The 27,330-nt window shown below is 41.1% G+C and overlaps 3 protein-coding genes across 5 annotated transcripts; all 3 read left to right on the forward strand.

The window, feature by feature from the left end:
* Window positions 1-2,519: 2,519 nt before the first annotated feature.
* Window positions 2,520-8,413, forward strand: ptgfr (prostaglandin F receptor (FP)). Its single transcript, XM_074668758.1, has 3 exons — window positions 2,520-3,068; window positions 3,409-4,216; window positions 7,520-8,413. The coding sequence occupies exons 2-3, from the start codon at window positions 3,422-3,424 to the stop codon at window positions 7,826-7,828; spliced, it is 1,104 nt and encodes a 367-aa protein (XP_074524859.1). The 5' UTR covers window positions 2,520-3,068; window positions 3,409-3,421; the 3' UTR covers window positions 7,829-8,413.
* Window positions 8,414-9,968: 1,555 nt separating this feature from the next.
* On the forward strand, window positions 9,969-15,521 carry btf3l4 (basic transcription factor 3-like 4). The gene is made up of 6 exons (XM_074668337.1): window positions 9,969-10,076; window positions 10,494-10,555; window positions 11,830-11,943; window positions 12,084-12,285; window positions 14,829-14,888; window positions 15,156-15,521. Exons 2-6 carry the CDS (start codon window positions 10,502-10,504, stop codon window positions 15,200-15,202), a joined length of 477 nt encoding a protein of 158 aa, XP_074524438.1. The 5' UTR covers window positions 9,969-10,076; window positions 10,494-10,501; the 3' UTR covers window positions 15,203-15,521.
* A 330-nt stretch (window positions 15,522-15,851) lies between these two features.
* Window positions 15,852-26,823, forward strand: zfyve9b (zinc finger, FYVE domain containing 9b). 3 transcript variants are annotated; one of them, XM_074669237.1, is made up of 16 exons: window positions 15,852-16,008; window positions 17,373-18,172; window positions 18,252-18,351; window positions 18,432-18,634; window positions 18,738-18,849; window positions 20,880-21,002; window positions 21,987-22,142; window positions 22,258-22,482; window positions 22,566-22,648; window positions 22,791-22,895; window positions 23,889-24,039; window positions 24,507-24,587; window positions 24,756-25,041; window positions 25,243-25,348; window positions 25,437-25,616; window positions 26,123-26,823. In XM_074669237.1, exons 1-16 carry the CDS (start codon window positions 15,945-15,947, stop codon window positions 26,282-26,284), a joined length of 2,937 nt encoding a protein of 978 aa, XP_074525338.1. In that variant the 5' UTR covers window positions 15,852-15,944; the 3' UTR covers window positions 26,285-26,823. The 3 variants fall into 3 exon arrangements, 2 of the variants coding, with proteins under 2 accessions (XP_074525338.1, XP_074525339.1); XM_074669238.1 differs by having other exon boundaries at window positions 24,879-25,041; XR_012598224.1 differs by lacking the exons at window positions 25,437-25,616; window positions 26,123-26,823 and having other exon boundaries at window positions 24,507-24,642.
* Window positions 26,824-27,330: the final 507 nt, after the last annotated feature.

The raw sequence follows: 27,330 nt of genomic DNA on the forward strand, positions 1-27,330 counted from the left end.
TTTTTATGATGTGTTGTGTTGTGTCTCTTTGGGCAAAATCAGGGGTGTTTTTTCAGGGATGAAAACCCCATCTCCCATGAGCCCCATCAGCCATCAACTGTGGTAAAGATGTGGCTCTAGCCAAAGCATGCATGAAGCGGGTGAATGAATTCAGGTCTTCTTTATGATACTTTCTTTGTTCAGGAAAACCTTTAGCAGAATGCAGATGGATGAAACGTACGACAAGAGGGAGACCTGATGTCGTGTAATCCTGAGCAGAGCCTCTTTTACTAGAAATCCTTGTTAAAGGTCCCATATTTTGCTCCTTTTCTGCAGTTTAATATGGATCATTGATGTCTTCATGAAATGGTAGTAACATGTTTTAGTCCAAAAAGCCAATAAATCAAGCACAGCAGCATTGTTTCCAGGCTCTCATAGCCCCTCTGTTCAGAACGCTCTGATTTAGTGGGCATGACCTTCATATGTAAATGAGCCACAGCTGATACCGCCCCGCTCTTCAGCGTCACTGAGAGCCGAGTTCACAATGTTTAGAAAACAGCGACGCTTGTTTACCATAACATTACAGGCTAAAACAACAGGCTAACCGCAGCTAAAGTTAGCATCCTGAAGCTAACACAGAGACAGGGGGGACACTGAGGAAAAGCTTTAACATCTGCTCCACAGCACACAGCATTTAAAATACTCACATTTCCAGGGTCTGAGGTTTGTTGGAGGATGGTTGGTAATGTGCACGGATTCAGGACCAGTCTATTCGCTAGCCCTCTGTTGTACTGTCCAAAGTTGGAAAAGCAGTCAGCCATGAAGTGACTAGCACACACATGCACAGTTTTACTGAGTGTAGCTGGAACTTTTCCTTGATAAATTAACTCTACCATTTAGTCTTGTCTTCTTCTGAGATGGGAAGCTTGTGCATGGAACTATGTGGCTGTTTACAGCCAAAAACAGAGCAGTGATGGCTCTTCAACTTTGGTATTCTCCTCCCCGCTGCTGAAGAGATTTCTCTCCAGCAGCGGGGAGAGGAGTGGGCGGGGTGGGGTTTTGGGGGTATCTGCTCCAGTGGACCAATCAGGTCAGACTTGCTTGTGATTAGTCAGAAAAAAGAATCTCTGGCGCTCGCAAATTCCCAAAATCCAAACAGCTCGTTTTATGTCAGGATTTCACATTTACAAGCACTACTAATTGCTGGTTTTGTCATTAAATATCACATTTTGTGGGCTGGGAGGAAAGCCAAAGACCCACAAATTTCACCAAAAGACTTAATAAAGTGATTTTTGCACAATATGGGACCTTTAAAGTATTTCTCCATCCAAAACATTCATCTGTCATTTGCACCTTTTTTGACAGTCCTTCTCTGGGGATAGCCACAAATACAGAACATATAAAGAGATTGAAAAACGACTTAATTCCTCCAGATTTGTGGCTTGTTTCTCACTGCTGAGCTTTACCTGCAAAGTTCTGAATGTTTCCTTTCAGCACCATGCTGTTCGTTTCCTCAGGAAAACCTGAAACATCTATTAATCTCATTTTACTGCTCTGATCGTGAGGAATCAAAAGAATGACATTTTTCACCATAAAAAGCTAAAAACTTCTCCACAGAGCTTTAAGGATAACAGGAAGAAGTTTATCCTTCAAATGTTTTGAAACATATGAGCTGAAATGTGAAATGTTGAGACTAGTTTCTTTTGAGCAGCAACAACATGCAGATGTTACCAAAAGTACTGGAGACAATGGCCTGATAAACTGCCTGATCTGTTGTACGCTCCACACCTGCTTGACCTCCAAAAAGGAACGTCCAACTTCCACTTTTAGAGTTCTTATTTAACAATTCAGGAATTAGGGATTGAAAAGCAGCAGGTCAGTTCTTGTTCCACAAATAGATCCCCTTTAACACTGAAATAAAATTAGCATCTAGAGCATTTATAATCAAAGTCAAGTTTTCCTGTCCCCATACTTTTAGATAAGCTGAACAGTTTTTTCTTGCAGCGTGCTATAAGCCAGCCATGGAGTCTCAGCAGAGTTGTGAAAGTATTATTTTGAACCACAGCCCAGCAGTCTATCCTGTTGTAGCCAAGACAAAGTGTTGCAACGTAGGATTCATTTTGTTCTCACTCTGACTGAGACGTTTTCTCTGTATCACATGGTAACACTGCTTTATTAGCGCCATTGAACTGCAGACATTTGATCAGGTAACACTTCAGTAGCTCAAGGATAGGAGAATAAGTGCTGAAGTGCTGGATGATCTTCACACTGTTTTAATGGGAGTGAATGTTAGAAAATTCAAGACTCAAAACAAAACAAAACAAAAAAATCTTAAAACAAAACCCCCTTACAAACTAACAATACTTATCAAACATGATGCATCATTCTCATATTATAAGTTTTTGAGAGACACACGTCATCTCATTTTGTTTAGTTTGTGTAACACTATGAACAGATTGGGTAAGTCCCAGCAGGTGATTTTTAAGCTGACACAGACACAGCCTGGACTGACTGCACATCTCCAGAGAGCTTGACAACCTGTTTCTGCGCGCTGAAAGAAGAAGCAGGAGAGCCTAAATCAGGTGAAACAGGGGATGTTTAATTTTTCAAGTGGTAGTTAGTGTGTGTACTCACAGAGACCTTCCAAAGGAAAACTCAGAGACAGTGCCGAACAGCACCTCGTCGAGTTAATAATCTAACTTGATGCGTTGATACAAACACGGAGTTTGGGCCGTCGTGCGTAATTCCAAGAGCGATGCCATGAGTAATTCTTTAACAGTTTGACACAAAAAGCAAACTTGAGTCGACAACCCAGACTGTGAGAAATATGTACGGCGTCTGTGAGGTGTGTCTGAGTTTGAGCTGAGACACTTTCACTGCGCTCCCTTCTCTGACTTGGCTCCAGCGGAGCGCAGACGGATCCAGTTGCTCTCATCGCCTCGTCATGCACACGGAGGAGATCGGGACGTTCAGTTGCACTTACTGCCAAGCTGCCAGATGTTTATTTGATGTATCGATCATCGATGAAGCCAAAGTGTGGGGAGACCGTTAACTTATGGCGCGCTCGGTGGGAGAAAAGCCAACCTGAGGTAAGTAAACTGGTTGGATATTTCTCATCTTAAGCTTGCATGTTTGGTAAATATCTTCAATTAAATTTGGATGATTTTGTCAGAGCACAGGGTGTTATTGTCTGAGTGCCATTTTGCTTGTAAGCTAGATACAACTGCGTTGCAAAAGAAGTTTAAGCATGATCACACCCACTGAAATGTTATTTCCCTTATTTTACTTTTAGACAGCTGCTCTAAAACCAGCAAAACTAATCAGCATATATTCATGATAAAGGGGAAATAACAAACCTCTCATCAGAGTAAATTATGACTTTTGTTTTAATGTTTTGTTAAAAAATCTACCATCTTTCTTCTTCTATAGATTTTTTCATGTCATGTCAACCAATGGGAGTTCAGAGCCGGGCTGCAGGTCAGAGGTCAGACCAAGCAACACCACTTGCAGCCAGAAAGAACTCTCTGTCACCACTTCTGCCATCTCCATGACGGTGGGAATCTTATCAAACAGCCTTGCACTCTTCATCCTCATCAAATCGTACAAACGCATACGGATCAAGTCCAAGGCGTCGTTCCTGCTGTTTGCCAGCAGCCTGGTGGTCACAGACCTGCTGGGTCACCTCATTAATGGCTCTCTTGTACTGTTTGTCTATAGCTCCCACAAGAAATGGGAGCTGTTTGACCCTCACCACATCATGTGCAGTGTCTTCGGGGCGTGCATGGTCTTCTTTGGGCTGAGCCCCTTGTTCCTTGGCAGTGCCATGGCAGTGGAGCGTTGCATTGGAGTCACCAGACCAATCTTCCATTCCACAGCTTTAGCATCTCATCACATGAAGATGCTGCTGGGACTCACTTGGCTGCTGGCTGCACTGGTGGCTGTGCTGCCTGTGATGCTGTGGAGGCCCTACAAGGTTCAGAGCTCCAGGAGCTGGTGTTTCTTCCACATGGAGGAGCCCAAAGACTGGCTGGATGTGCTGCTTCCTCTGCTGTTCTCCATGCTGGGGCTGCTGGCTTTGCTGCTCTCCATTGTGTGCAACACTCTGACCAGCTGCACTCTGCTGCAGGTCAGACTGAGGCGAAAACGTCACTGCAGGGGCCCGTCCTACCACATCGAAATGATCTGCCAGCTGCTGGCCATCATGTTGGTGTCCTGTGTGTGCTGGGGTCCTTTACTGGTAAGTCTAGTCCTCTGTAGACCTTTAATGCTGACAGAGAAGTCAGAGTGCAGGTTAATGTGACAAAGGTAGTAATTAAAAACCTTCTCAAATACAAGTTTAGTGGTTAAAATTTATTGGTGGTACTTGTAAGATACCCAATTGTGCTGATTAGGCGATACACTTCACCAATAAGAATCCATTTCATTTAAAAAATGCTTTAAGTGACAAACTTTTGGTACAGAATCAGTTGGTTTATTACCTTTATTTGCTCAACTAGCCTGAATTGTTCATTTTTTGTAAACCCACAAGCATGAGCAAAGATTCTGGGCTTCATGAAAGGTATGTCAATGAACCCAACACCATCACAGCCCAAACCAGCCCTGGATGACTGCTGAAACAGAATATAGCACAAGAGAAAGTGTGATATTTTAACTTGTGCTGTTTTATTTTTAGTATAGCAGGGCCAAAAATGAATCAGGGTGGAGGGTCACGGGCCAAAACTAAACATTCATGTTGCAGTGCATGATATTAAATATGCCTACAGCATAATTGTGCAAATAAATACTCATGCAAGTAATCATGAAAATGAAGACACTTCTCTTTACTGTTTTTCACAGCATGAAATTACAGAACATTCATACGGCACAAATACTAGGCCTATGTCTTCAGAGACATTTAGTCCAATATAACCTAACCAGCATTGGACACGACATGCTCCGATGAAACCAAAATAGTGCATTTTCGATCCTTTTAAAATAAACTGGACACCTGCTTTAGATTTTTCCCCTATAAAAGACTATTGTATTTACATTAATTTACAAAGATTATTCTCTTTTAAAACAGCGACTTTTCTGCCTACATATTAGGCATTCTACAGTGGACTCAATTTATGTAAAAAAGTATTCTTGTTCCCAACTATTTTTAAACTTTCTCTTGTCAGAGTGCCACTGCCTCATACGCTCCATCCCAGCCATGACCCTGCATCCTTTCATTCTCTGGCCAAGGACTTCTAGATTTGAGCTGACAGGTCTAGCGACTTTCTACCCTCAATGTGTCACAGTGTTAACTTGTAGTCAGGAGAGGAAGTGCGACAATAGATAGGTAATGAATGAGAAATTCAGGCTGCAGGCAGTGGAAAAGTAAAAGTAATGATAATCAAAAAATATATGGAATAAAAATTCCAACATGGGCAGCAGGCCTAAAGAATCACTGGCGGACCAACTTTGGCCCATGGGCCCCAAATTGGACAACCCTGGCTTATACCATAGATTGTATGATAAATGAATGTAATCCCTGTGATATCACTAGTCTGTTTATGAGACAGAGTTTTGAAGCAAAATTTCAGGAGCCAAATCGAAAATGGGGCGGGCTTTAAGCCTCTATTCTAACAACTTTAGGGCGCCTGCCTGTCTGTCATGTGAGCTATGTGTCTGATTGGGCGAACTCACTATCTTAATATCCTCTAAACTGCCGAGTCAGAAAAAAAAAAACATACAGTGTGTGCTGTTAGCAAAAATCATCCATTCAGACAGAAGTCACTTTTGTACCTGACTGTAAACATTTTTCTGCTGTGAAAATAGCTGGGAATGTTTTTTGGCTTGGTGTGTTCATGGTTTCTGGTACCTCGGGAGCCAGCCTCGAGCAACATTCAACAAACTGCAGATTTTAGCATTTCTGCATTGCTTCATATTTTCAAGTTGACAACTGGATTTGCACATACTAAGCCAGTTTGCACAGTTTGGGGGTGGGTTCATTTGTCACACTTTCTCATGCAAAACTAATCAAAGTTTTAACAAAAAAAAAAAGGATTGATATCTGTATTAATATCTGTATAAGTGATGGTGTTTTATCTGTAACTGCTTTATATTTCAGATCAGTATCAGTTTTTATAGTTAAACAAATTGAAGAACCAGCCTTTTAACATCATGTGACATGATGATTTACTGCACACAATCACAGATCCAATATAACACCAAACTTGTCTAATTTCTTCTCAGGTAAAGTCAACATTTCTGACCAGTTTAAATGTTCATGTTTGGTTTCTTGCCTTTCCACACTGGTACAATTCAAAGCACCTTTACCCACATTCACTACTATGGAGCATCCATCCTCCTTCAACACTGTGGTTAGCTCTCCTGGCTCAAACATGTCCCAGGTCCAGAAGTTTAATTTGTTTGTATAAAACCCTCCTGATATATTTAAAGCATACACAGTTGGACATTTAAGGGAATGTTGATGGTAGAGAAGTCTTGCAAACACTCAATAACATCCTGCCAGCTCTTTTGGATCTTTGTGCGTTTCCACAGGCAGTGATGAGTGACTTTAATGCAATGCAGCTTATGGCGTGTGCCAGCGCTCATATCACCAAGATAACAGATTTTATTTGTGAGAAAATGTGGATTTTTCTGTAGGGGAGTACATTATGATGACAAACCAGATAGCACCCAATACTTTAATCCAATATTGTATTCTAGGTTGTATTAATACTAGTTTTTAATTATTCTTCTAATTTCATGTACATCCCTGTATGCCTTTAACTTTTTTCTGTATTCAAACTGCATCCCCTGTTTACCTCTGTGTCTGTCATGGATTTTGAACATAGCTGGGGACAAAGTGACAGACTTTTGGAGACATGGAAATTGTTTCTAAAGGAAGGCATTCCTAGCAGCTTTCATTCTCTGTGATGTGTGAAAATTATTTTGAAGAAGTTGTTTTTTAAGTAACCTTGAATTGTTTTTCATCTTGAATCTGTCCTCTACTAACAATCTTCCTGTTGAAGCTTTTATCCATTTTATAATGATTTAGCACATCAAGACTGAATACTTTCTGGGTTACCTTTTTGACCTTTCCTCTAAATTCCTTAAAATCTGAACTGTTTTGTTTTTGGTCTTTGGATCACTTCTAATGACAATGCTGTCCTAAAAGTAACCCCTGGATCCTGGAAATCACCCCATCCCTCCTTCATACTAATCAAACATGTTCTCTGTGACACATCCACTGCAAACTGTAAATTGCTAATTCAGTTATACACTGTCATCCACACCATCAGCTGCTGACACTCCTCCTGAAATGAATAGCAAAATAATAACCACATTTCTGATACATGCGATGAAAGACATGATTGCCACACTCAAGATGCATGTCCAATCCTGTAGATTATTTTGACATTCCCTTTCAAATTTGTGTATAATACCTTTAATACCAAAATATCTCTAAAATAAATTATAAGAAAGGACAATTCAAATAACTACTCCTAACACAATTTATTATTAATGGCTTTGAAATCTCTTTAATGTTCTGTGATTTATGAACACTGTGCAGATCCGTGTCATCATCCTGAGCACCAGAGCCACAGGTGAACCAGCTTCCTTCAGCCTCCTGATGGTGGTACGCATGGCCACATGGAACCAGATCCTGGACCCCTGGGTCTACATCCTCCTGAGGAAGGCTGTCCTGAGGAAGCTCTTCATGTTAATTCATGGCTGCTGTGGCACAAAGTCTCAAGATCTTCACAGCTGGCAGCGCAGTATGCTCCGCAGCTCACTGGAGACCAGCAACCTGGCCGCTGGTCCGTCGTATGTCCTGGGGAGATTGCCGCTGCCAGACACAACTATCAAGTCCATTGCCTGAACCGTGACATTGTGCGCTCAACTAAGTCCTCTGTAGTAATGCAGATGATTGAAGGTGACGTATGCTTCAAGGAAAACTTTATTATTTGTGAGGTAATCACCATGAACTTAATGGAAAAATACCATCTGGGAAAAGGATTCAGGCTTAACCTTGTTTTTATTCCACCAACAATATAGTATATATGTCTTTCCAAGTGTTTTTTTTTCTTAAGTTGGCTTGTTTGCAATACTTATTGATATAACAATAAGTGCCCTACATACTACAGATCACAGTGCTATCCCTGTTTCACCACCAGTGGGTCCTGTATGTGAAAAGCATTTTTAAAGCTTCTCTTAGAAACTGTTTGTTTGTGTTGATTTTGGTGCCCCCCTGTGGACAATTTATACCTTTTAGCCCTTTGATGATCTTGTTCTGTACAAGCATAGGTTGTGTTTTCTGATATAACAAAATCCCAGTGTTAATTGCTGTACAAAAAAAGGTAAAAAGGTAAAAGAGAGGTTTTAACTTTGCCCGTGTTCTGTCAATAGCCTGGCCTGACATTTGCTTGTAAAAGTTACAAACATTAACAATCGTGCTACTTCATTATTTGACCTGTTACTGAATGTTTTGATCCCTTTTGTCGTATTTGTCTGGTGTAACTGTAACAGTGGAAAAACTGTACTGCTGACTTTATATGTGAAATACAAGGTGATATGGATTGATGGTTGTAATTTAATCAAATGCAACATCTGAACATGTCTGGCAATTGATGTAAACAGGTTTATTTGTGGGGTTTTCAGAACATGATGTCTGAAGATCAATACATTAGATTAATGAATTAAAAATAGAAATGAACTCTTTTTGATTTTGAAATGAACCACACCGTTTAAAAGTAAAAAGTGTCCCATTTATAGAAGCATCACCTGAAGTGCATAGCACCAGGAAAAAAACAATCGACAAAAAAAATCAAGCACCATCAGCTTCCCAGTTGGTCATTGGTCTGTTTGTAAGTCGATGGTATGTTCCACAAAAGGTCCTTTGCATCATCTTTTTCAACAGTTCCCAACCTGGAAAAACAGAGCGAACGTATTACAATTCAAAGATAATGAGCCAGGGTGATGTGGGTTATGAGTGAATTATTAAAATGGAAAAAAAAGAGAGAGAGAAAGCCTCACTGTTTCAATGACGTCCAGAGCTTGGCAGTAGGATATTGTCAACTATTTTTAGTGACTAAAGTAATGAGTTATGATTATTTAACAACAGCCAATTAAATCAATCATAATTTGAAGCTATTATTTGTTAAAATCCTTGTTAATTATAGTCCCTTGCTCATGGGGTTTAATTTCCTTTTTCAAAGGTGGCAGCATGTCACTGACACATCTGGGGGAGCTGTGCTCTAAAAAGGACAAAGTAATCATGACATGAAAAAAATACTTAGAGCACTGTGACACAATAAAAGAGGACAATCAGGCAAAACATCTTTCAATTTAGTTTTCAGGTTCCAAATTCACATTTAGGTGTAATGAAAAAAGAGAAAAAGATTTTTTTTCCCCTTTGGGGGTTGGGGTGGGGGCAGTCAGACAATCTATAAATTAATTAATAAACAAAATTATTGGACAAATTTAAACAAATTGTTAGGTCACAATGATGAGATAATTTTCATTATACTGAATCGGTATCTAATAATTATAATGAAGTTTCTCATTTTTTAAAATCTTTTTTTCTTTCCTTTTCTTTCTTTCTTTTTTAATTGACACAAATGGGAGCCCAAAACCAGTGGTGCTGCACTTTACTCCCATGAAATGAATGAATTAATAGATAAACAAATAAATCTCACAATTAAAAAACAACTCTGTGTATTGTACATGCAACATCAGGATTAATCTTTTTGGGTCTTAAGCAATGAGGCTTTGAATTTTGTCACTCTGTTGTTGCTCTACCTGCAGGCCTAAAACACATGAAGATAATTTTGTAACCAATAGTCAGTGTGGATATGACTCGTAGAGATAGAGAGTGTTCATAATGGGGATTTATCCTGCTGTATTTAATGTCACCAGTCAATAAAGGCCAGATTCGCCACTGCTGCAAAACCCAAGCGTGCTTTGTTGATGTAATTCATTAAGTGTCCAATAGGTGGCAGCACCACACCAGCACTCCTACGGCTGACCATAAACGAAGAAGAAGAAATATTCTGCATGGCATGTGACGTAATCCCTTCCTCATAACCTCCATCTTTCAGCGCCGCATGCCTCTGTGGACATCTGAGCAGGTTTAAGCTTCTTGTTGATCATGTTGTGCTGTGTGTAGTTATTGTAGAGTGTGTAGTTATTGTTGTGTTGAGTTCAGAGCAGAGCTGTGGGGCTGAGTGGAGCTGTGACACGCTGTGTTCAGTCTGTGGGCCCTGTGTTGTGTTTTCACGTCTGCAGCTGCTAACCTCTCACACAGCAGACTGTCTGCTGCTAGTCTGCGATATTATCGCGCTAGCGTGGTATCATTTCTCAAATTTCGTGATGTCTTTTCGATGAAACAGCTTATTAGAAACATGTTTTAGCTTCGTCTTAGAAAACTCTCTGTGGTTTTTCAGCTGAGGTTGCAGCTCAAATTTGAAGGGGGAGGAAGCAGTATGCTAGCTGCTGAGTTCGCGACACAATCCTGTTTTATTGACACACATTTTCTCATATTGTAGGTGACAACATGAATCAAGAAAAACTGGCCAAACTTCAAGCCCAGGTTCGGATAGGCGGAAAGGTAAGTGGACCCCAAGGTGTCTGTTGTTATGATCATAAAAGAGGAGAGGTGGTTCACCCCAACACAAAAAGTCAGACAGTTTCTAAATGGGCTCAAAAACATCACACAATAAATACATAATGTCATCAGGATTTCTCTGCTTGCCTTTTTTACACCTCAGTTATAACAACTTGGCAGCAGCTGTCATACAGTATCACATGATTAAACTCCAATGTTTATTTTTTTAACTTAACCTTTATTTTACCAAAATTTTCCCGTTGAGATGTGAAATCTTAAGTGAGGACACGTAGTAAGTTAGATCAACACTGACATTATAGGGTGGAGCTTCACTCTCTAGATGTGGTGTCAGATAAGAGGATGCTGTCGTGCTGCATAACTTAGACAATATCCAACATCCACTCCATAGTGTACTGGTCAGACAAAAGAGCACATTCAGCGCAAGACTGATCCCCCACACTGCACCACTGAATGGCACAACAGGTCATTCCTGCCTGTAGCCATCAGGCTTCACAACTCCTCCCTTTGAAATGACAAACCTTGGACTATTAACCTGGAAAAACAGGTTACAAGGTGCAATATCTATTTGAACTAAATCTAAGTGCAGTATCTATCTGAAACAATCCAAGTGCAAAATCTGGTTAACACAATCCACATTGTGATACCTTTTAGAATAACTCATCTTGTCACATTTTACTTCCTATTGCTGTACTGTGTCATGTTTCACACAATGAGCAAGACAGAACATACAGTAAGTATTCAGAAGCAAAATGTGCACAAGGTCAGCAGATGATCCTTGTTCCTGGTTTTAAAATTATCTGAGTGAACAAATCCAGTAGATTTAAAACTGTAAAATCCAGTTGTGGGTGACCTTGTAGCTCAAATTAGGATGAAGGAGCTTAAACACAAAAAGCACTTTCCCAAAGACAGAGTCTGAGGAACAACAAAAAGTGTTTGTCCGTGAGGCCGAAGGTTACAGCTACTAACATCTTTTGGGGTCAGTAAAGGGCATAAATAAGATTGCAGATCATTAACATGGCCTTATGAAGAAAGATATACCTATGTTCTATTCTTTTTTGTGCAAGAACGATCTTGAATGTCAAAGTTTGTAAATATCTTTGTTTGCTAAAAAATTACAGAAACTACTGAACATCAGAGATAGATTCAAGCACATTTAGACCTTATAGTTATCAAGATCATGTAAGTTATGCAGGCTTAGAAAGTCTTTGTCCCTGTGGCTTTTTCTTTTTTCTTACTTCTGATTACTGTTGTTTTAGGGATCTGCACGCAGGAAGAAGAAGGTCGTACACAGAACTGCAACAGCTGATGACAAAAAGCTGCAGAGTTCACTCAAGAAGTTAGCTGTCAACAATATTGCTGGAATTGAAGAGGTAAATTGGTATGAATCACCTGAAACAAAAAAATAATTAATCTTTTCTTTACATCACTGTAATTAAGAGTTTATAACTTCCCAGATTATTATTGCATACGTAACAATGGAAGTAAAAACAGGGTGATGTTCTCTTTTCAGGTGAACATGATCAAGGATGATGGGACTGTGATCCACTTCAACAACCCCAAAGTTCAGGCCTCTCTCTCAGCTAACACCTTCGCTATCACGGGTCACGCTGAGACCAAGCAGCTGACAGAAATGCTCCCCGGCATCCTCAGCCAGCTGGGAGCAGACAGTCTCAGCAGCCTGCGCAAACTGGCAGAACAGTTTCCTCGGCAAGGTGGGTGCACCTATAGGTGTCAGACTGTGGGGTAAGGTTACTGTCGAAAGATTTGTGTATACACATAAACAAAATCATGCATATATTTAAAATGTATGCATATTAGTTTATAGTTGTGTATAAATAAGACATTTGTAAACTCTTGTTTGAATCAAGTCATATGCATAACAATATGTGTTGTGTATTTTCTCTGTGAGAAGACAACTTGTGAAGTTACAACTTTACTAAATCACATTTACAGATTGCAGCTTTGCAATTATGCTTCATTATGAATATGAATCTAACAACCAAGACATAACTGTCAAAACTACGTCACGAGGTAACAGGTGTTGTGCATTAAGTGGAAACATTGATTCTTCACACTGCACATGCACTGTAAGTCTGAGCATTGTTTTGATTGTATGGTGGCAGGATTCAACACAACACAATACAAAACAATGTATTTTATTAATCCCTAAAGAGAAAATTCATAGTCAGGGCAGCAAAACAATTAAGTAGAACAAATTATAAAGCGCAAAAAATGTAAGAATACATAAATAGGCCAAATAAAAACACAGAGGAAACAACTCAAAAGCAGGTTAACCTAGACCCAGGTTAATCCGAAACACATAATCTTGGCTGTTACCCTCACAGCTAGAAGACAGAAGTGCATTTTGCGTCAATGTGGTATAATGTAGGTTATAAAATCTGATATAACTGATAAAACTAAATATCATTTATGTTTTGCCTTTAACAGGTAGGTATGTTTGTATGTTGTATTGAGAATACCTGCTAACTCACCTTGCATTAAGAAACCAATAGAATTACATGCCTAGAGACAAAAACTGAATCAGCGAGAATGGAGCCACTTCAGTGCTGCCGCTTTGATATTAAAACAAATAAAATTAAAGTTTACCTGATTTCTTTTCTAATATATTATTTTATTTACATATTTTTAAATTTTTGCACTTCATCATTTCTTGTACTTAACTTTTTTTGCTGCTGTGATTGAATTTTCCTTCAGGTATCAGTAAAATACATTGTTTTGTGTTGTGTTGTGTTGTGTTGTATCTAATCCTTCTGCCATGTAATCAAAACAATGCTCAGACTTGCAGCGCATGTCTAGTGTGAAGAATCAATGTTTTCCACTTGATGCGTTATGCCCGTTACCTCCTGACGTTGTTTTGACAGTTATGTGTTGATTTTCAGATTCGTATTCATAATGAAGGAAGCCCAGTGGCAAAAATGCAATCTCTTTTTGTTATTTAGTAAAGTTGTAATGTCACAAGTTGTCTTCTCACAGAGGAAATAACAACACACATTGTTATGCATGTGACTTGATTCAAACAAGAGTTTACATTTTTTTTTGTCTATACACAACTATAGACTAGTATGCATACATTTAAATATATACATGTTTTTGTTTGTGTGTACACAAAAATCTTTTGACCGAACCGTACCCCATATCAGACCTCTGACATTTCATAACTGTTGTAAAGAGGAAGATAAGGGTTTATTGATGGCAATATTGTGTTTATTACCTTGGTATAGTTTTCAGAGGAGAAAAAGGAAGAGAATGTTAGAAAGCAGGCAGGTAGATAGTTTCTAATTTGCCTTTTGTTGAGGTTTTGACGGGAGAGGAGCTCATCCTATCAGATTACATTTTATTACCAAAGACATACAAGTTCTTACCACAACTCTTACAACAAGGGTGATTAGATTGCTTTAGCTTTGCATTTATATCTTAGACATACACGTCTTTTTACCTGGTGCAGCTTGAATCAAAAAATGTTACCTGCTGCTGCCTACCTGCGAGCTACCAGCACACAGTTCAGCAGCCTGCGTCCCTGATGGTCTGGGGATCTGAGCTTACAGCTTTGCCTGAGGTCCTGAGTTGTCACCCAGTAAAAACATTTAGTGCATCATGCAGCAAAAACACCACAAGTGAGGCCCAGAACTGTTGAGTAGCTGAAGTCCTTTATCGAGCAAGAATGGGAAATCACAGGAATATTTACAGAGTTTCTTTTAAACAAAGAGATGATGCAACACATTGTAAAACATGCCCCTGTAGCAACTTTTGTGCTGCAGGAATTAGATTTAAAAAAGTGTATTTGTAACATGCAAATCCAAACTGAAGACAGCAGATGCCAAGTTTGGGAAAAAGTAAAACAGAAAACATCAAAACAGACAGCAGGGCTCAAACATTTCAGACCACACTGTGGTAATGTTTCAGGCAGCTTTATCAGACAGATGATAAATTCAGATGGTGACTTCATGCCATGTGAAGTTTGATAAAGTCTGATCAAAACATCACTACTTTGGTTAATTTCATTGTCTGGAATATTGGAACCCTGCTGTGTGTGAGCCACCGTCTCATTGATCTTCCTTTGTAATGTCATTTGTCGGTCAGGTAAAAACTTTTTTCGGGTCTTTGTTTATTTGCTGGTAAATAAAACTCTACGTATATCACTTTCAGGAAATATTTAAAGTCTGGCTACAACTTTTTTAACATTGACACTGAAATATCCTAAAGGAAGTGGTTGTTTTTCTTTGCTTTATTTCAGCTCTGGACAGCAAGGCTCCAAAGGCAGAGGACATCGAGGAAGAGGATGATGATGTTCCAGGTACGGGCTGGTAGTAAAGCGGGGCCTAATTAGTTTAAAAGTCATATCTTAATTTTTTTAAGCAGGAAAGAGATGCACAATATTTCTCTGGATAATTTCCTCAGTAAAGAAAAATTTTACACCTTGTGGTCAATAAGCATATAACTGAGGAGCTCTCATGACAGATGCTGTCTTTACTGAGCTTTGGAGAGTTGTGGGGCATATTTATCATCTGAGACAGTTTTCTTTCTCTGTTATGATTAACATGATGCTTTTGCTCTTCTGCAGATCTGGTGGAGAACTTTGACGAAGCATCAAAGAACGAGGCAAACTGATATAAATGAAGTTCATGTGCACACAGACTGGACTGCAATGAAAGAAGAAAACCTTCTCCAATGTTTTTAAGTCCAGTCAACCAGACATATCAAACACTATCCTCTCAATCCAGAGACTTTTCTATTTTATCATGATGGCCCGTGGATGTACCAGTCAGACTTGACTTGTGCATTAATGACAAATAAAAATATTCAGCTCTAGTAAACAGTAAAATCCCTACACCATAGTCAGTCCTTGTCGGGATTGCTGTGGTCTTTAAATCTAGTCTTAAGACTTTTTTTGTTTATGAAACAAAATAAAGATGATGAACATTTTTTACATGGTGCTGTGGTCTTTGAGGAGATGTTGTAAACATAGATGTTTTTTTATCCAAAGAGGATTTTGTCTTTGTGGTTTTGTGTGGACACGATCATCCCATCGATATCACTGACTGGGTGAAACTAAAGATGCTCCACAGTGAGACAGGTTGCTCATGCATGCAGGACCTTCATATCTGGCATCGTAACTCTGTCATGTTGGCTTGTGTGTTGTCCTGCGGTCTAGGGAGGGACATTTCTGCACACCTCTTGAGTTTCTTCAAAGGGCTGCAGAGACACAGGGGAGGAGGAGGAGGAGGAAGAGGAGGAGGGGTAGATCGCGGGAAGAGGGGCTGGAGGGGCGAAATCATCCCATCCTCCTCTTGTGAGCAAGGCACTGCTGCTTGGATCAGTTTCCTTCTGCACTCAGATGTAACCGGATAAAATGCTGAAGTTCTTCTCTGCGCGGGATGATGAGAATGAAAGCCTGCTGGGGGCAATAACTGAGGGTAAGAATTGCAGTGGGGCGGGGATGCTTTACAGCCTCATGCATTGCTTTGGCATTACAGGATCATGATACTGCGCGTCTGTGTTTGTCACTGAAAAGCGCTGATACAGCATTCAGCCGTGTGTTTCTATGCAGCGTGTGTTGCGCACATGTGAAGACATGCTGCGCACATAACACGCTGCTCACCGACAGTAAACATCGCATCAGTGAAGTGCACCGCTTCGCTCTGATGTAACGGGATGCGTACGGAGTGTCGCATTGCTGCCGGCCTAGTGTGCCATCAAGCGGATTAAACAATTGCACGTGTGTCGTTTGCGTCACCGTCCCGGGAAACGATCGCTGCTGTCAGCCGGATCGGTGCAGCCCCGCTGCCGTGTCGACGAAACCTCTCTCTGAAGCCCGCAGCAGGCACCACACGGTCCAGTTCTCATCTTTATGGGATCTGGGATGGGGCTGCAATGCAGTTCAAGCGGGGAAGTTAGTTGTTCATCCCGTTTCATGAATGGAGCCTCATCCTTTCCATTTGATATCTTTATTTGTGCCAAAACCACATTCAGTCATTCATTCATTGGAAAAACAGTTTCAGCTGAATAACTGAGGCTCCAGAATAATGTAGGGTTTATAATGTTGCTTCTTAACTATTTATGAAGATACAGCTTAATGAAACAACAGCTATATGGACACATTAACTCGCTTTGCAGCGCGCGCTGGTAATGTACAGTGATGGTCATTACGTAATCACGGGAAGGGGGTGGGGGGTTAAAAAAAAGTAATTGCCTCCAATAAGAGAGAAAGTGATTTTCTTTTTTAGAGAATCATGGCAAGATGATGAATGAACATCAATCTTATTTAGAGTATCCATTTAAATAAGCTTAAATTAAGATTAACTTAATGGAGAAAATAATTGGAAAACAGATTCTTGGCTCAAATATGCAAAAGCGAGCCTTGTTAATTTGTATTCTCTCAACAGCAAGAGCTGCACACAAGGGCTCAGAGCGAGCAGCTGCAAAACAATAACACAACATCTATGAATCCCTACTGCTTTATATGGACATCTAATGTATAGCCCCTGTTAGCCACAGAGCCAGTATTGACCTGCTCCCCACTGCCATTGGCTTAATGTCAATTATGTCCACACACCTCCTCTTTTTTCTTTACTGTTCTGGGATCAGCTCAGACAAACCTCTCAAGGGCACCTGGAAGCTGATACTACTCTAAGTGCTGATGGAGAGCAATGAGTTATGTTCAAGGTGATGAAATCAATGATTACACGCTGCGAAATGGTCACTTAGCACATGTGAACACAGCCCTTCCACTTAACGCGTCATTATTAATGAGTGTGCATTCACTGTGTGTATGTTACAGATGAAGGAGACAACCCATCTCTTCAGGACACAAAGCACCATTGGCTAAACCGACCCTGCCTGCTGGTGCTCAATGATGGGGACGTGTCCAAACCAGGACTGGGCTGCGGCCAAATAAGACCAGAGTCCCCGTCCAAAACTTCATCAGATGCATCAGTCGGAAGGAGCTTAGGGCCATGTGAGCAGAAACCATCAGAACACCCTGCCAAAACTGCGTCTCCCTCCCAGCTGGAGGAAGGCAGCTGCACTGTGACCTCCATCTCCTCATGGGGTGAGAGCTGTTTCGGAGAGTCTCCAAGCCCCCTGGTGCTGAGTCCAGCTGAGGCTGCATGGCCAGAGGAAGAAGAGGATGAGGAGGAGAGAAAGCCCAGGGTTCTCCCTTCAAAGGAGGACTCTGTGATAGAGGAGAAGGAGCGGGAGGAGAGCAGGCTGGAGCAGCAAGAGCAGTTCTGTGGCTCAGAGACAACTGCAACACCCTCTGCTCTCTCACAGGAGGAGGCACATGGCAGGAGGCCCAGGGAGCTCCAGGGCCAGTACAAGATGCTTAAATCTAATGGGGGAGATGAGAAGGACTGCAAGGCTGGAGATGAGGGGGCGATGGGGGACTGTGCGGCCTCCCCTGTGGATCCTAATAATGAGTCCCTGCCAAGCCCAGTCGGTATTCTGTCCAAAGACCGAGGCAGCGTGCTCGGGGAGGTGGCTCCTGTGTGGGTCCCTGATGCTCAGGCACAGGTCTGCATGAAGTGTGGGGTCAAGTTTACATTTACCAAGAGGAGACACCATTGCCGTGCTTGTGGGAAGGTAAGGCAAAAATCTAAGTTTGTGAGTCAAAGTGAACTTTAAAGTGTAGTTTAAACGAAATGTTTCTGTGTGTTGTCAGGTCTTTTGTGCAGTTTGCTCCAACCTGAAGTTCAGACTCTCACATCTGGATGGAAAGGAGGGGCGAGTTTGTGTTTCTTGTCATTCAACGCTGATCAAAAGTAACCTCATTTCTAACTGACTGATCTTTTTAGCAGTTTCAAGAATATTTTTCCAAGTCACTCTCAAAACTCTGTCTCAGGAACATCTCCGAGGGGGAAAAGAAGGGTGTGGTTTGAAGATGAAATCCTTCCAAGTAAGCAGTCAGAGTCCGCTCCAACCACACCAACCAGAGGTCCTGTGTTCTCCCCGCTCATGAGACGAGCTTTTGGCGGGGCAGTAAGAAGTCCTGTAGGGTCACCACAGTTAAGGAGAGCGCTACGGCCACGTGGGACAAATATCAATGTAGGAACACCCCGACACAATATAGAAAATTTGTACAATCAATTTAAAAAATGGTGTCGTCAAGATCATCTATATGTTTGGTCCTGTTCCTCTGCCTCTCCAGGAGGCCTGTGGTCCGTACGGCTGGGGCACCACAGCTTTAGTGAGCAGCTCTGTGAACCTCATCCCCCTGAACGGCCTGCCCCCAATCCTCACCTCCACCGGAGTCAAAGGAGGTAAGACAGGTTCTATGCAATCTTAAAGTGGGCTTTTCACTTTGTTCATGGTACTGCAGACGTTAGTGTTTCCCTGACCTTCTAATGTGCTTTTTTGCTGACAGACAGGAGAGAGTTTCAAGCAAATCAGGCAGCATATGGTGAGGGGAAAATTTTGATGACAAAAAGGAAGACAAAAACAAAGTCTCAAAATGCAGCGACAGCAGTCGTTTCGGGATACTGCTGAATAACTCAAATCAACCTGTTTAGGCTTGTCTCATCTAAATAACAGGCTGATTAGTGGTTTGTGTTTCTCACTTCCCCAGCCTCTCATTTAAAGAGCATACTGATGCTGTGTGGGCAGTATCTGGTGAAATAGTTCACTGCTAACTCTAGGCTGGCGTAGACAAACCCAAGTTGTAGTCTTAGGTCTTGTTCTCAGACTTACAGTAGGGAAAATAAGTAAACTTTTTTCTCATTATGTTTATTTCCAAAGCTGCAATTCAAACGAAATTTTGACCAGACATTGGTATTAACTCAAATAATCCACACATGAAAAAAAATCACAACGTTCAGGTCCTTAAATAATGATTATGTGGAATTAAGTACAATACCACAGGAAAAAGTATTGAACACACCATGGAGTGGGTAAAGGAAAAGAGCTCTCTGAAGACATTCACAACCTGATTGTTGCTCAGCATCAGAATGGAACTGGTTACAGACTTATTTAAAAGCACCTGAATATTCCAGTCAGCACCGTTAGGGCCATAATTCACAAATGGAAGAAGCACCACCTTACCATCAACAGGCCATGCACAGGAGCTCCTTGCAAGATTTCTGACCAGGGAGTCAGAAAGATAGTCAGAAGAGTACTCAACGAGCCAAGGACCACCCTGAAAGTGCTCCAGAAAGACTTGGAGGCAGCAGGTACAATTGTTACAGAGAAAACAACAGGCAATGCACTCCACCGCCATGGCCTCTATGGACGCTCACCCTGCAAGACTCCATTCCTCAAGAAAAGACATGTTGAAGCTGGTTTAAAGTTTGCTAAACAGCATCTTGACAAGCCTGTAGAATACTGGGAGAATGTTGTCTGGTCAGATGAGACCAAAACTGAACTTTTCGGCTGTCATACTACATACCATGTTTGGAGGAGAAATGGCACTGCACATCACCCAAAAAACACTAAACCAACAGTGAAGTTTGGAGGAGGAAGCATCATGGCATGGGGTTGTTTCTCATCTCATGGTATTGACAAACTTCATATAATTGACGGAGCAATGAATGGAGCCATGTTTTGGGAAGTTCTTGATATGAATCTGCTGCCATCCACCAGGATGATGAAGATGAGATGAGGCTGGACCTTCCAGCAGGACAACGATCCAAAGCACACGGCAAAGTTGACTCTCAAATGGTTTCAAAAAAAGAAAATCAATCTGTTAGAATGGCCTCATCAATCACCTGACTTAGATCCAATCGAACATTTGTGGAAAGAACTAAAGAAAAGGGTTCACCAGAGGGCACCAAAGAATATTCCAGATTTAAAGACAATCTGTGCAGAGGAATGGGCCAAAATCACACCTGAGCAGTGTGGGCGATTAGTTAAAACATACAAGAAGCGTCTGGAAGCTGTCATTGTAAACAAAGGCTTCCCCACTAAGTATTAGATGAGTCTCAGTTAGCGTGTTTAATACTTTTTTCCCATGTTATCGAATTTAATTCACCATAATCATTATTTATGGACCTGAACGTTGTGATTTCTTTTCATGTGTGGATTGTTTGAGTTTATACCAATGTCTGGTAGAAATTTTGTTTGAATCGTAACTTTGGTAATAAATGTGATGAGAAAAAAAGTTCAATACTTATTTCCCCCACTGTATATACATAAATGCTAGGTTGCTTGGTACCCATCTCCATGTGCTGTCACTATACATCATAACTGAGCCTGGTTAGACAAGAATTTCATACAAGAATAAAGTAAGCTGTCTCTCTTTGCATCATATTAAGGGACTAACTCTGATGATTGTTGTTTTTTCTCTTTATCCCCTCAGATTACACGGTAGAGGAGCAGCCCTCTGAGATGTTACTGATCCAAGAGCTGGAGAGCGGCAGGCCCAAGCCTCTGGTGTTTGTCCTCAATGCTAACCTACTCGCTATGGTCAAGTTGGTCAACTGTAAGTGTTGCCTTGCTCTTCATATTGTGAGACACTATCCAAAGCAAAATTCACAATATATACAACATGTTCAAAACAGTTGAGTATAGTGTTGCTAGGATCCTTCACATGAATTTGTTAGGCCAGAAAAAAAGCTAGTTTACTGCTCATACTTTTATATGCTTTAAGAAATTACATTTTTTTGGTCAGCTTCAGAAGACATCATTGTTCTTTAAATCAATCATTTTTTCTTCGACTTGAGACAAGAAGTCTGCAAAAGACATAAATTCCTAAAAAATACTCCTTGCTTTCGTCCTGACCGAACACATTCGGTCACAGTGTACTGCCAGTTTTATCAGGTCTTCAGAAGCTTGTGTGGTTGTTTCTTCTTATTTCAAAAATGTGTCTGCCAAGATATACGACGGCACTTAAGAGCAGACAATTTTTAACTGCCGTCATCCACCAAATTACTTTAAACCATTTCTTCTTTGCTTCTCTTAAATCAGAAGAGTATCGATGGCAGCCATAATAAATCCATGGATTAAGATGAATTGACTTCTGGCAGATTTTTTACAGGGTTTATGAATTATTGTACTGGATTTGTGCATAGATAGGTGACTCACCATTGCGAATACTGTATTTTATGTGCTGTTGGAAGCATTTCAAACTCTGGTATGGGAAGACAGATGGCCTTAAACAACCAAATCTATCAACATGTACATTCAAACAGCCATCAAGAGGCAACATCAATTCTAACAGAGGAACAAAATCGAAACATTAACAACACAAAATCCTAGCCTAAGAGGGATCAAGACCCCCCTATGCATACACACACATACACACACATACACACACTCAAAAGAAACCACTCTCTGCTGATGCCGATTCAAAGACCACAGGGAATACAAGCAAACATACTGCAAAGGAGGGAATACAAGCATGGTTTCACTTTGAAGAACTCTCTTTGTACACTCCCAAGGGTTAAATATAGTGTTTGTGTGACAGATGTCAACAGGAAATGCTGGTGTGTGACGACAAAGGGGATGCATGCAGTGGGCCAGGTGGAGGTAGTGGTTCTGCTTCAGTGCTTACCTGAAGAAAAAAGCTTCCCCAAAGACATTTTCAGCCACTTCATCCAGCTGTACAGGGACACTCTCACAGGTCAGAGCCATACACGCACACATGTTAGCAGTATGTGTAACCTCAAAATCTGCTCATCTAACTCCCAAACGTGTTCCTTTCCATAATTTTGCTCATTCTCCCTCTACTTCTTCAGGAAAAGTTCTGAAACACCTGTCGTTGTCCTTGTTCGGCGGCAGCTTCCTGGGCAGTCAGGAGCATGCAGGCTTCTTGTATGTTCGCTCCACTCTCCAGTCTCTTCAAGGTCTACCTCTGCCAAACCAGCCCTACCTCTTTGGCCTGCTGGTCCACAGGGCAGAGGTGGCTTGGGCCAAAGCTTTTCCTTTACGTCTCATGCTGAGATTAGGAGCTGAATACAGATGTAAGCAACGCCCTCTCATGACATGCTCCATCTATTACAACCACAGCTTTTCTCCTCAGTAACCTTCTTTCTTTGTTTTCCAGTTTACCCATGTCCCCTGTACAGTGTGCGCTTTAGGAAGCCCTTGTTTGGGGAAATAGGCCACACTATAATGAGACTGTTAGTGGTGAGTTTTACTGTTTGTGGCAACAGTTGCTTACAAAATCACATTTCCCATCAGTAATAGGAAGTGTGAACTGTGGTGCTATGACTTTAATCACACTTCCCATCACTTCTGTTAAAATAACGTTCTTTCCCTGGTGTTTCAGGACTTTAGAAATTACCGTTATAGCCTACCGATGGTACCGGGGCTCACTGTGGATCTTGAAGCTCAGACGACCTGCATCAAGATACCGACGACTGGGTATAATGAGGTTAGCTCTGTAATACTCAAAAGTACTATTAGAAACAATTAACATTCAACATTTTGTATGACACTTCTGCATCTTTCATTACCTGCCCACCAAAGGGTGATACGTCTATTAAATCAGGATATCTAGCTCCTTGCATCTCACATAGACCCAGTAGGGTCAGTGTAACGATAAACATTTGCTTGGAAATAAAGTCCACTACTTTTTTTTTCCTAACGGAAGGCAGCCACATGAGCCAGCCCCCCCTTCCCTTTCCCCCAAGTGTGTGCATAGCCAAACAGGAAGCACACTGATGTTAAGTCCAACTAGATTTAACATTAGCATTAGCATTTAACAAAGCAATAGTTGCATAGCCAGCCTTAGTTTGGTTTAATTGCTTATATTAACTTGCTCGCTAACACTGAAAAGTTTCTAATTAGCTTAAGTAGCTAACTAGTGCTACCTCGACAAACAAAACACAACACATATGCAGATACCTTATAGTTGTGTATTTATTTTCAAACTACTCATATATAAGGACGATGAAACCATGTGTGGCATCTTTATAGCATACACAGTAAAAGCTTGCCAGCTGACTGAACTTAGCATGCTTACTTCCAAATGTTGTAGCTTGACACACCTTATCACAGGCTAAAGTATCTGAATGGACATACCTATATGTAAGTTGGCTAGCAAGCTTACCTCTACAGCTGATGTAATTTGTAAAAACTAAGTAAAAAATAAAAATAAAAATTGGGCAGTGGGGAACGCTGTAGCTAACAAACAAAGCGAAGAAAACTAGACATGATGTAGCACAATAAAATTCAGTATTGCATTGCAATGTCCAAGATGCTAAGCTCAGACAAAGCCAACAACAGGCTGAATTCTGCACCTCACTCAAAGGCCACAAGTGTCATCCATGGCAAGTTCACATCAGTACAGGCTTAATGCCCTCTAATGCCTTTAGCTTGTGATCAATTGTCAATTTCTCCTCTGTGCCCACCTGTCTCATGTTAGCTAATGAAGGCCCTGAATAAATCCAACGAGCATGTACTGGCCATCGGGGCGTGCTTCAATGAGACTGCAGACTCCCACCTCATCTGTGTACAAGGGGACGATGGCCAGTACCAGACCCAAGCCATCAGCATCCATAATCAGCCACGAAAAGGTGGGCCACACACCATGAAGGACACATGATGACAGGGTCAGGGCTATCTCAGTGAAACCTCTTAAACTGCTCTGACCAGTTCTGGCAGTCTAACACTTTATTTCCTTGTTAGTGTTTTAGTTTTATTAAAAATATTTATCAACCTCAAGTCCTTTATTGAGCCGATTGGGTACTTGTTTTCACCATAGCAGAAGAAGAAGAAGTTAAAAAAAACTATAAATTTTGTCAGTTTTTCCTTTTGGATTTATTTTTGCAGCCATCTAGACAAAATATCTTATCAAAACACGACAGTTAAAGCAGATTTAAACCAAATTTAAAAGAAGACAAGAGGCTTCAATGCTTCACTGGATCAACGCTTGTCCTTTATATAATGTACCACTAGATGGCACTACATGATGTTTTTTTCTTGTGAAATCTGACAGTTTGTCTGTAACTCATTTCTTTTCTCTTCCTCTTCTTTTCCACAGTGACTGGCTCGTGTTTTTTTATATTCAGTAGTGCACTAAAAGCATCTGCAGGATACCTTGCCAAGTCCAGTATCGTAGAAGGTAGGATGTCCACTCAGAGAGGAAACAGGCTCACCTTGACTTCTCCTGCCCACTTGTAGGAAATTCATTGTTTACTTAGAGTAGAGCATGTTAACCTTGCTGCTTGAGAACTGGTTTATTCAGAGCGTGTTGATCTTTGTATGTGTGTGTCTGTGTACATTTTAACAGACTGTTTGTCAAGGCGTGTGTACATGTTGATGCATGTGAGCGTATGTGTGTGTGTTTCTCTGTTGGTGTCTGTGTGTTTTGGTATGTGTGTGGTTCTCCTGTATCGCTGCCCCCTCTCCCCAGATGGGCTCATGGTTCAGATCACCGTGGAAACCATGGCAGAGCTTCGACGGTCACTCCGGGAGATGAAAGACTACACCGTCACCTGTGGGCGGCTTGACCAATCAGACAGCCAGGAGCTTGTTTGTGTACAGTGGGTGGAGGAGAAATGCACAGTGAACAAGGGGTGAGCTTATTTACTCGTGTGAAGCTGATGTCACAGCTTTAGAAAGAAGAGTTTGTGCATAATAAGAAAAGTATTACAGATATAGCAAAATGTGGAGGGATGATCAGTCCAAAACACTTGAATCTCAACATAAATTCAGCTTATAAACGTTGATATTTGTGATTTGTTAAGTATGTGCACATATCTGTCCGTGTCTCCCAGAGTTATCAGCCCCATCGATGGTAAATCCATGGAGTCAATCAGCAGTGTGAAAATGTTCCAGAAATCCGAATACAAAGAAAACGGAAAGATCATCCGCTGGACAGAAGTACACAATATGATCTACTTAAAATCTTAGCATCAGTCTATTTAAATCCTCCTGTCTCTCTTTACATTTTTGTGTATGTTGTGTGCAGGTGTTTTTTCTTCAGAAAGGAGATCTTCCCAAAGGAGGGCTGACTGACTCTGCAGAGCATAACCGGTTAACAGAGAGGATTGCTAGGGCGTTTTGCTTGGCACTGTGTCCACACCTCAAGCTGCTGAAAGAGGACGGGATGGCCAAACTGGGGCTACGGGTCGCCTTTGAATCTCAAGAGGTCAGAAAAGATGTTTGGCTTAAAAAAGGTGTAAAAAGTTTATATTGTATTGGGTTTGAAAAGGCCGTCAGGGTAATTCCTTTGTATTATCTCCAAGAATGCAGCTTTAAAAAATAGTCTCTAAGAGGCCAGAATGCTCCCACAACAGAGATACCTTTAAGCAGAGGGGGAACTTTTCACATCAGTCCTACAGTGATCAATATGATAGGGAAACCTAATGCAATAGTTCACTTTCTTTTAGTCTGTCTTTTGAGTTTACAAAGTTAAACAGACAAACTAGTCCTCAGTACACAATATGAGAATATATGGATTTCCTCCAACACTATCTAAAGCCAATCTGAAGGCAAAGTGCAGCATCTTCCCATGTGTCTAGCTAGGTATTGGTAACTGGAAAGTACTCAGATAAGAAATATGATGTTATGACTCATGGCACACATAACATTTACAAACAAGCTAAGGGCTGTGACTCCATAAACAGTAATTAGTGGTTTGTTTTGTGATTTCAGGTGGGATTTGTGGCTGGCAGCAATGGGCAGCCCCTCCCAGCTCAGTACCTCAACGCCCTAGACAGTGTGCTGATCCCCGTCATACACAGCAGGGGGCGCAAACGAGGTGATGAACCTGTCGTGATGGAGCTTATCTTTTACATACTGGAGAACATCACTTAGAGCGCAAAAAAACCCATTCACTGTTGTTGTTTTTTTTAACCCTGACCACAACTCTGTCTCAAGCACTCCTCATCAGTGCTGCTATCAGTTTCAGGGCAATAAAAGCATTCAAAGGGCGAACCAGACCACATCAAGGTCTGCATCCATCTCACCCACTCACAAATAGAGAGAAGTGTTCTGACTCTTAGTGGTTTTCTGATCTCACGCTGCCCTGCAGCAGACCATCTGGGTACGCATGCCACCTAAAACACAGCATCAGATCAGGGTACTGCACTGTACAATAGTAGCGACTTTGTAGCTTCATATCATTTGCTGTTCAATAAAAAACCCAGTATAGAAACAACCTTTAATATAGGGTCAGGGTTCAGCCCTTCAACCTTAAAGCAAAGAGAAAAAGAGAATGACTTGAAGTACTGTATGCTGTAGTTCTGTAGCAATTTGATGCACTCTGAATGAATGCCTGAAAAAAATGTTTTCATACTGGATCTATTTTAATTGATTGCTCATGAAATGTTATGTCAGCCATAAAATAAAGTTGCAACGAGTAATGGTTTCTTCATTAACGTGATGTCATTCTACTTCACTATTTGTATGTCCTGCTCTAAACATCACTTACAGCTTAAAATATCTGGCCCTTTTAGTTTACTCCTTTGAAAAAAAAAACAGTTTCAGTTTTATGCTCATCAGGAGTTTGTGTGGCTTTCAAAAATCACCAGACTGAACGGATGTTACAAACCAAGAACGAAACAGTAGCATGTCACCTCATTTTTGACCCTGATGAACCAGGGCTGATAAAGGAGTCTTGTGGGTGTAGATCCAGTCTGCAGGGTGCGTTCTCCCTGCCTCTTACGATGAATTTTTTTCAACAAAGCATAATGGGGCTCTTGTTTACCCCCTACTGCTCCACATACTTGGGATGACAAAGACATGAAGCAAAAGCAAGCAATGCAAATACTTTCCCTCTTTTGTTGCAACACAGCTCAATGACAAGTGTTTGTAAAGTGACACTTTTCTTCACACCTGACCCACACAGAGTGAGTATTTGC

The sequence above is a fragment of the Halichoeres trimaculatus genome, unplaced genomic scaffold, assembly GCF_033239565.1.
Source record: "Halichoeres trimaculatus isolate MK-OKI-2021-1 unplaced genomic scaffold, fHalTri1.1 fHalTri1_scaffold_4, whole genome shotgun sequence".
Classification (NCBI taxonomy): Eukaryota; Metazoa; Chordata; class Actinopteri; order Labriformes; family Labridae; genus Halichoeres; species Halichoeres trimaculatus.

What these genes read in the sequence shown, in the direction of transcription:
- btf3l4 (XM_074668337.1), top strand. Translation starts at nt 10,502, where the DNA reads ATGAATCAAGAAAAACTGGCCAAACTTCAAGCCCAGGTTCGGATAGGC. An exon ending in AGAACAGTTTCCTCGGCAAG is followed by an intron (nt 12,286 to 14,828) that starts GTGGGTGCACCT and finishes GCTTTATTTCAG; the next exon opens with CTCTGGACAGCAAGGCTCCA. An exon ending in AGAGGATGATGATGTTCCAG is followed by an intron (nt 14,889 to 15,155) that starts GTACGGGCTGGT and finishes GCTCTTCTGCAG; the next exon opens with ATCTGGTGGAGAACTTTGAC.
- ptgfr (XM_074668758.1), top strand. Translation starts at nt 3,422, where the DNA reads ATGTCAACCAATGGGAGTTCAGAGCCGGGCTGCAGGTCAGAGGTCAGA. An exon ending in TGTGCTGGGGTCCTTTACTG is followed by an intron (nt 4,217 to 7,519) that starts GTAAGTCTAGTC and finishes AACACTGTGCAG; the next exon opens with ATCCGTGTCATCATCCTGAG.
- zfyve9b (XM_074669237.1), top strand. Translation starts at nt 15,945, where the DNA reads ATGCTGAAGTTCTTCTCTGCGCGGGATGATGAGAATGAAAGCCTGCTG. An exon ending in AAATGCACAGTGAACAAGGG is followed by an intron (nt 25,042 to 25,242) that starts GTGAGCTTATTT and finishes CGTGTCTCCCAG; the next exon opens with AGTTATCAGCCCCATCGATG. An exon ending in TCGCCTTTGAATCTCAAGAG is followed by an intron (nt 25,617 to 26,122) that starts GTCAGAAAAGAT and finishes TTGTGATTTCAG; the next exon opens with GTGGGATTTGTGGCTGGCAG.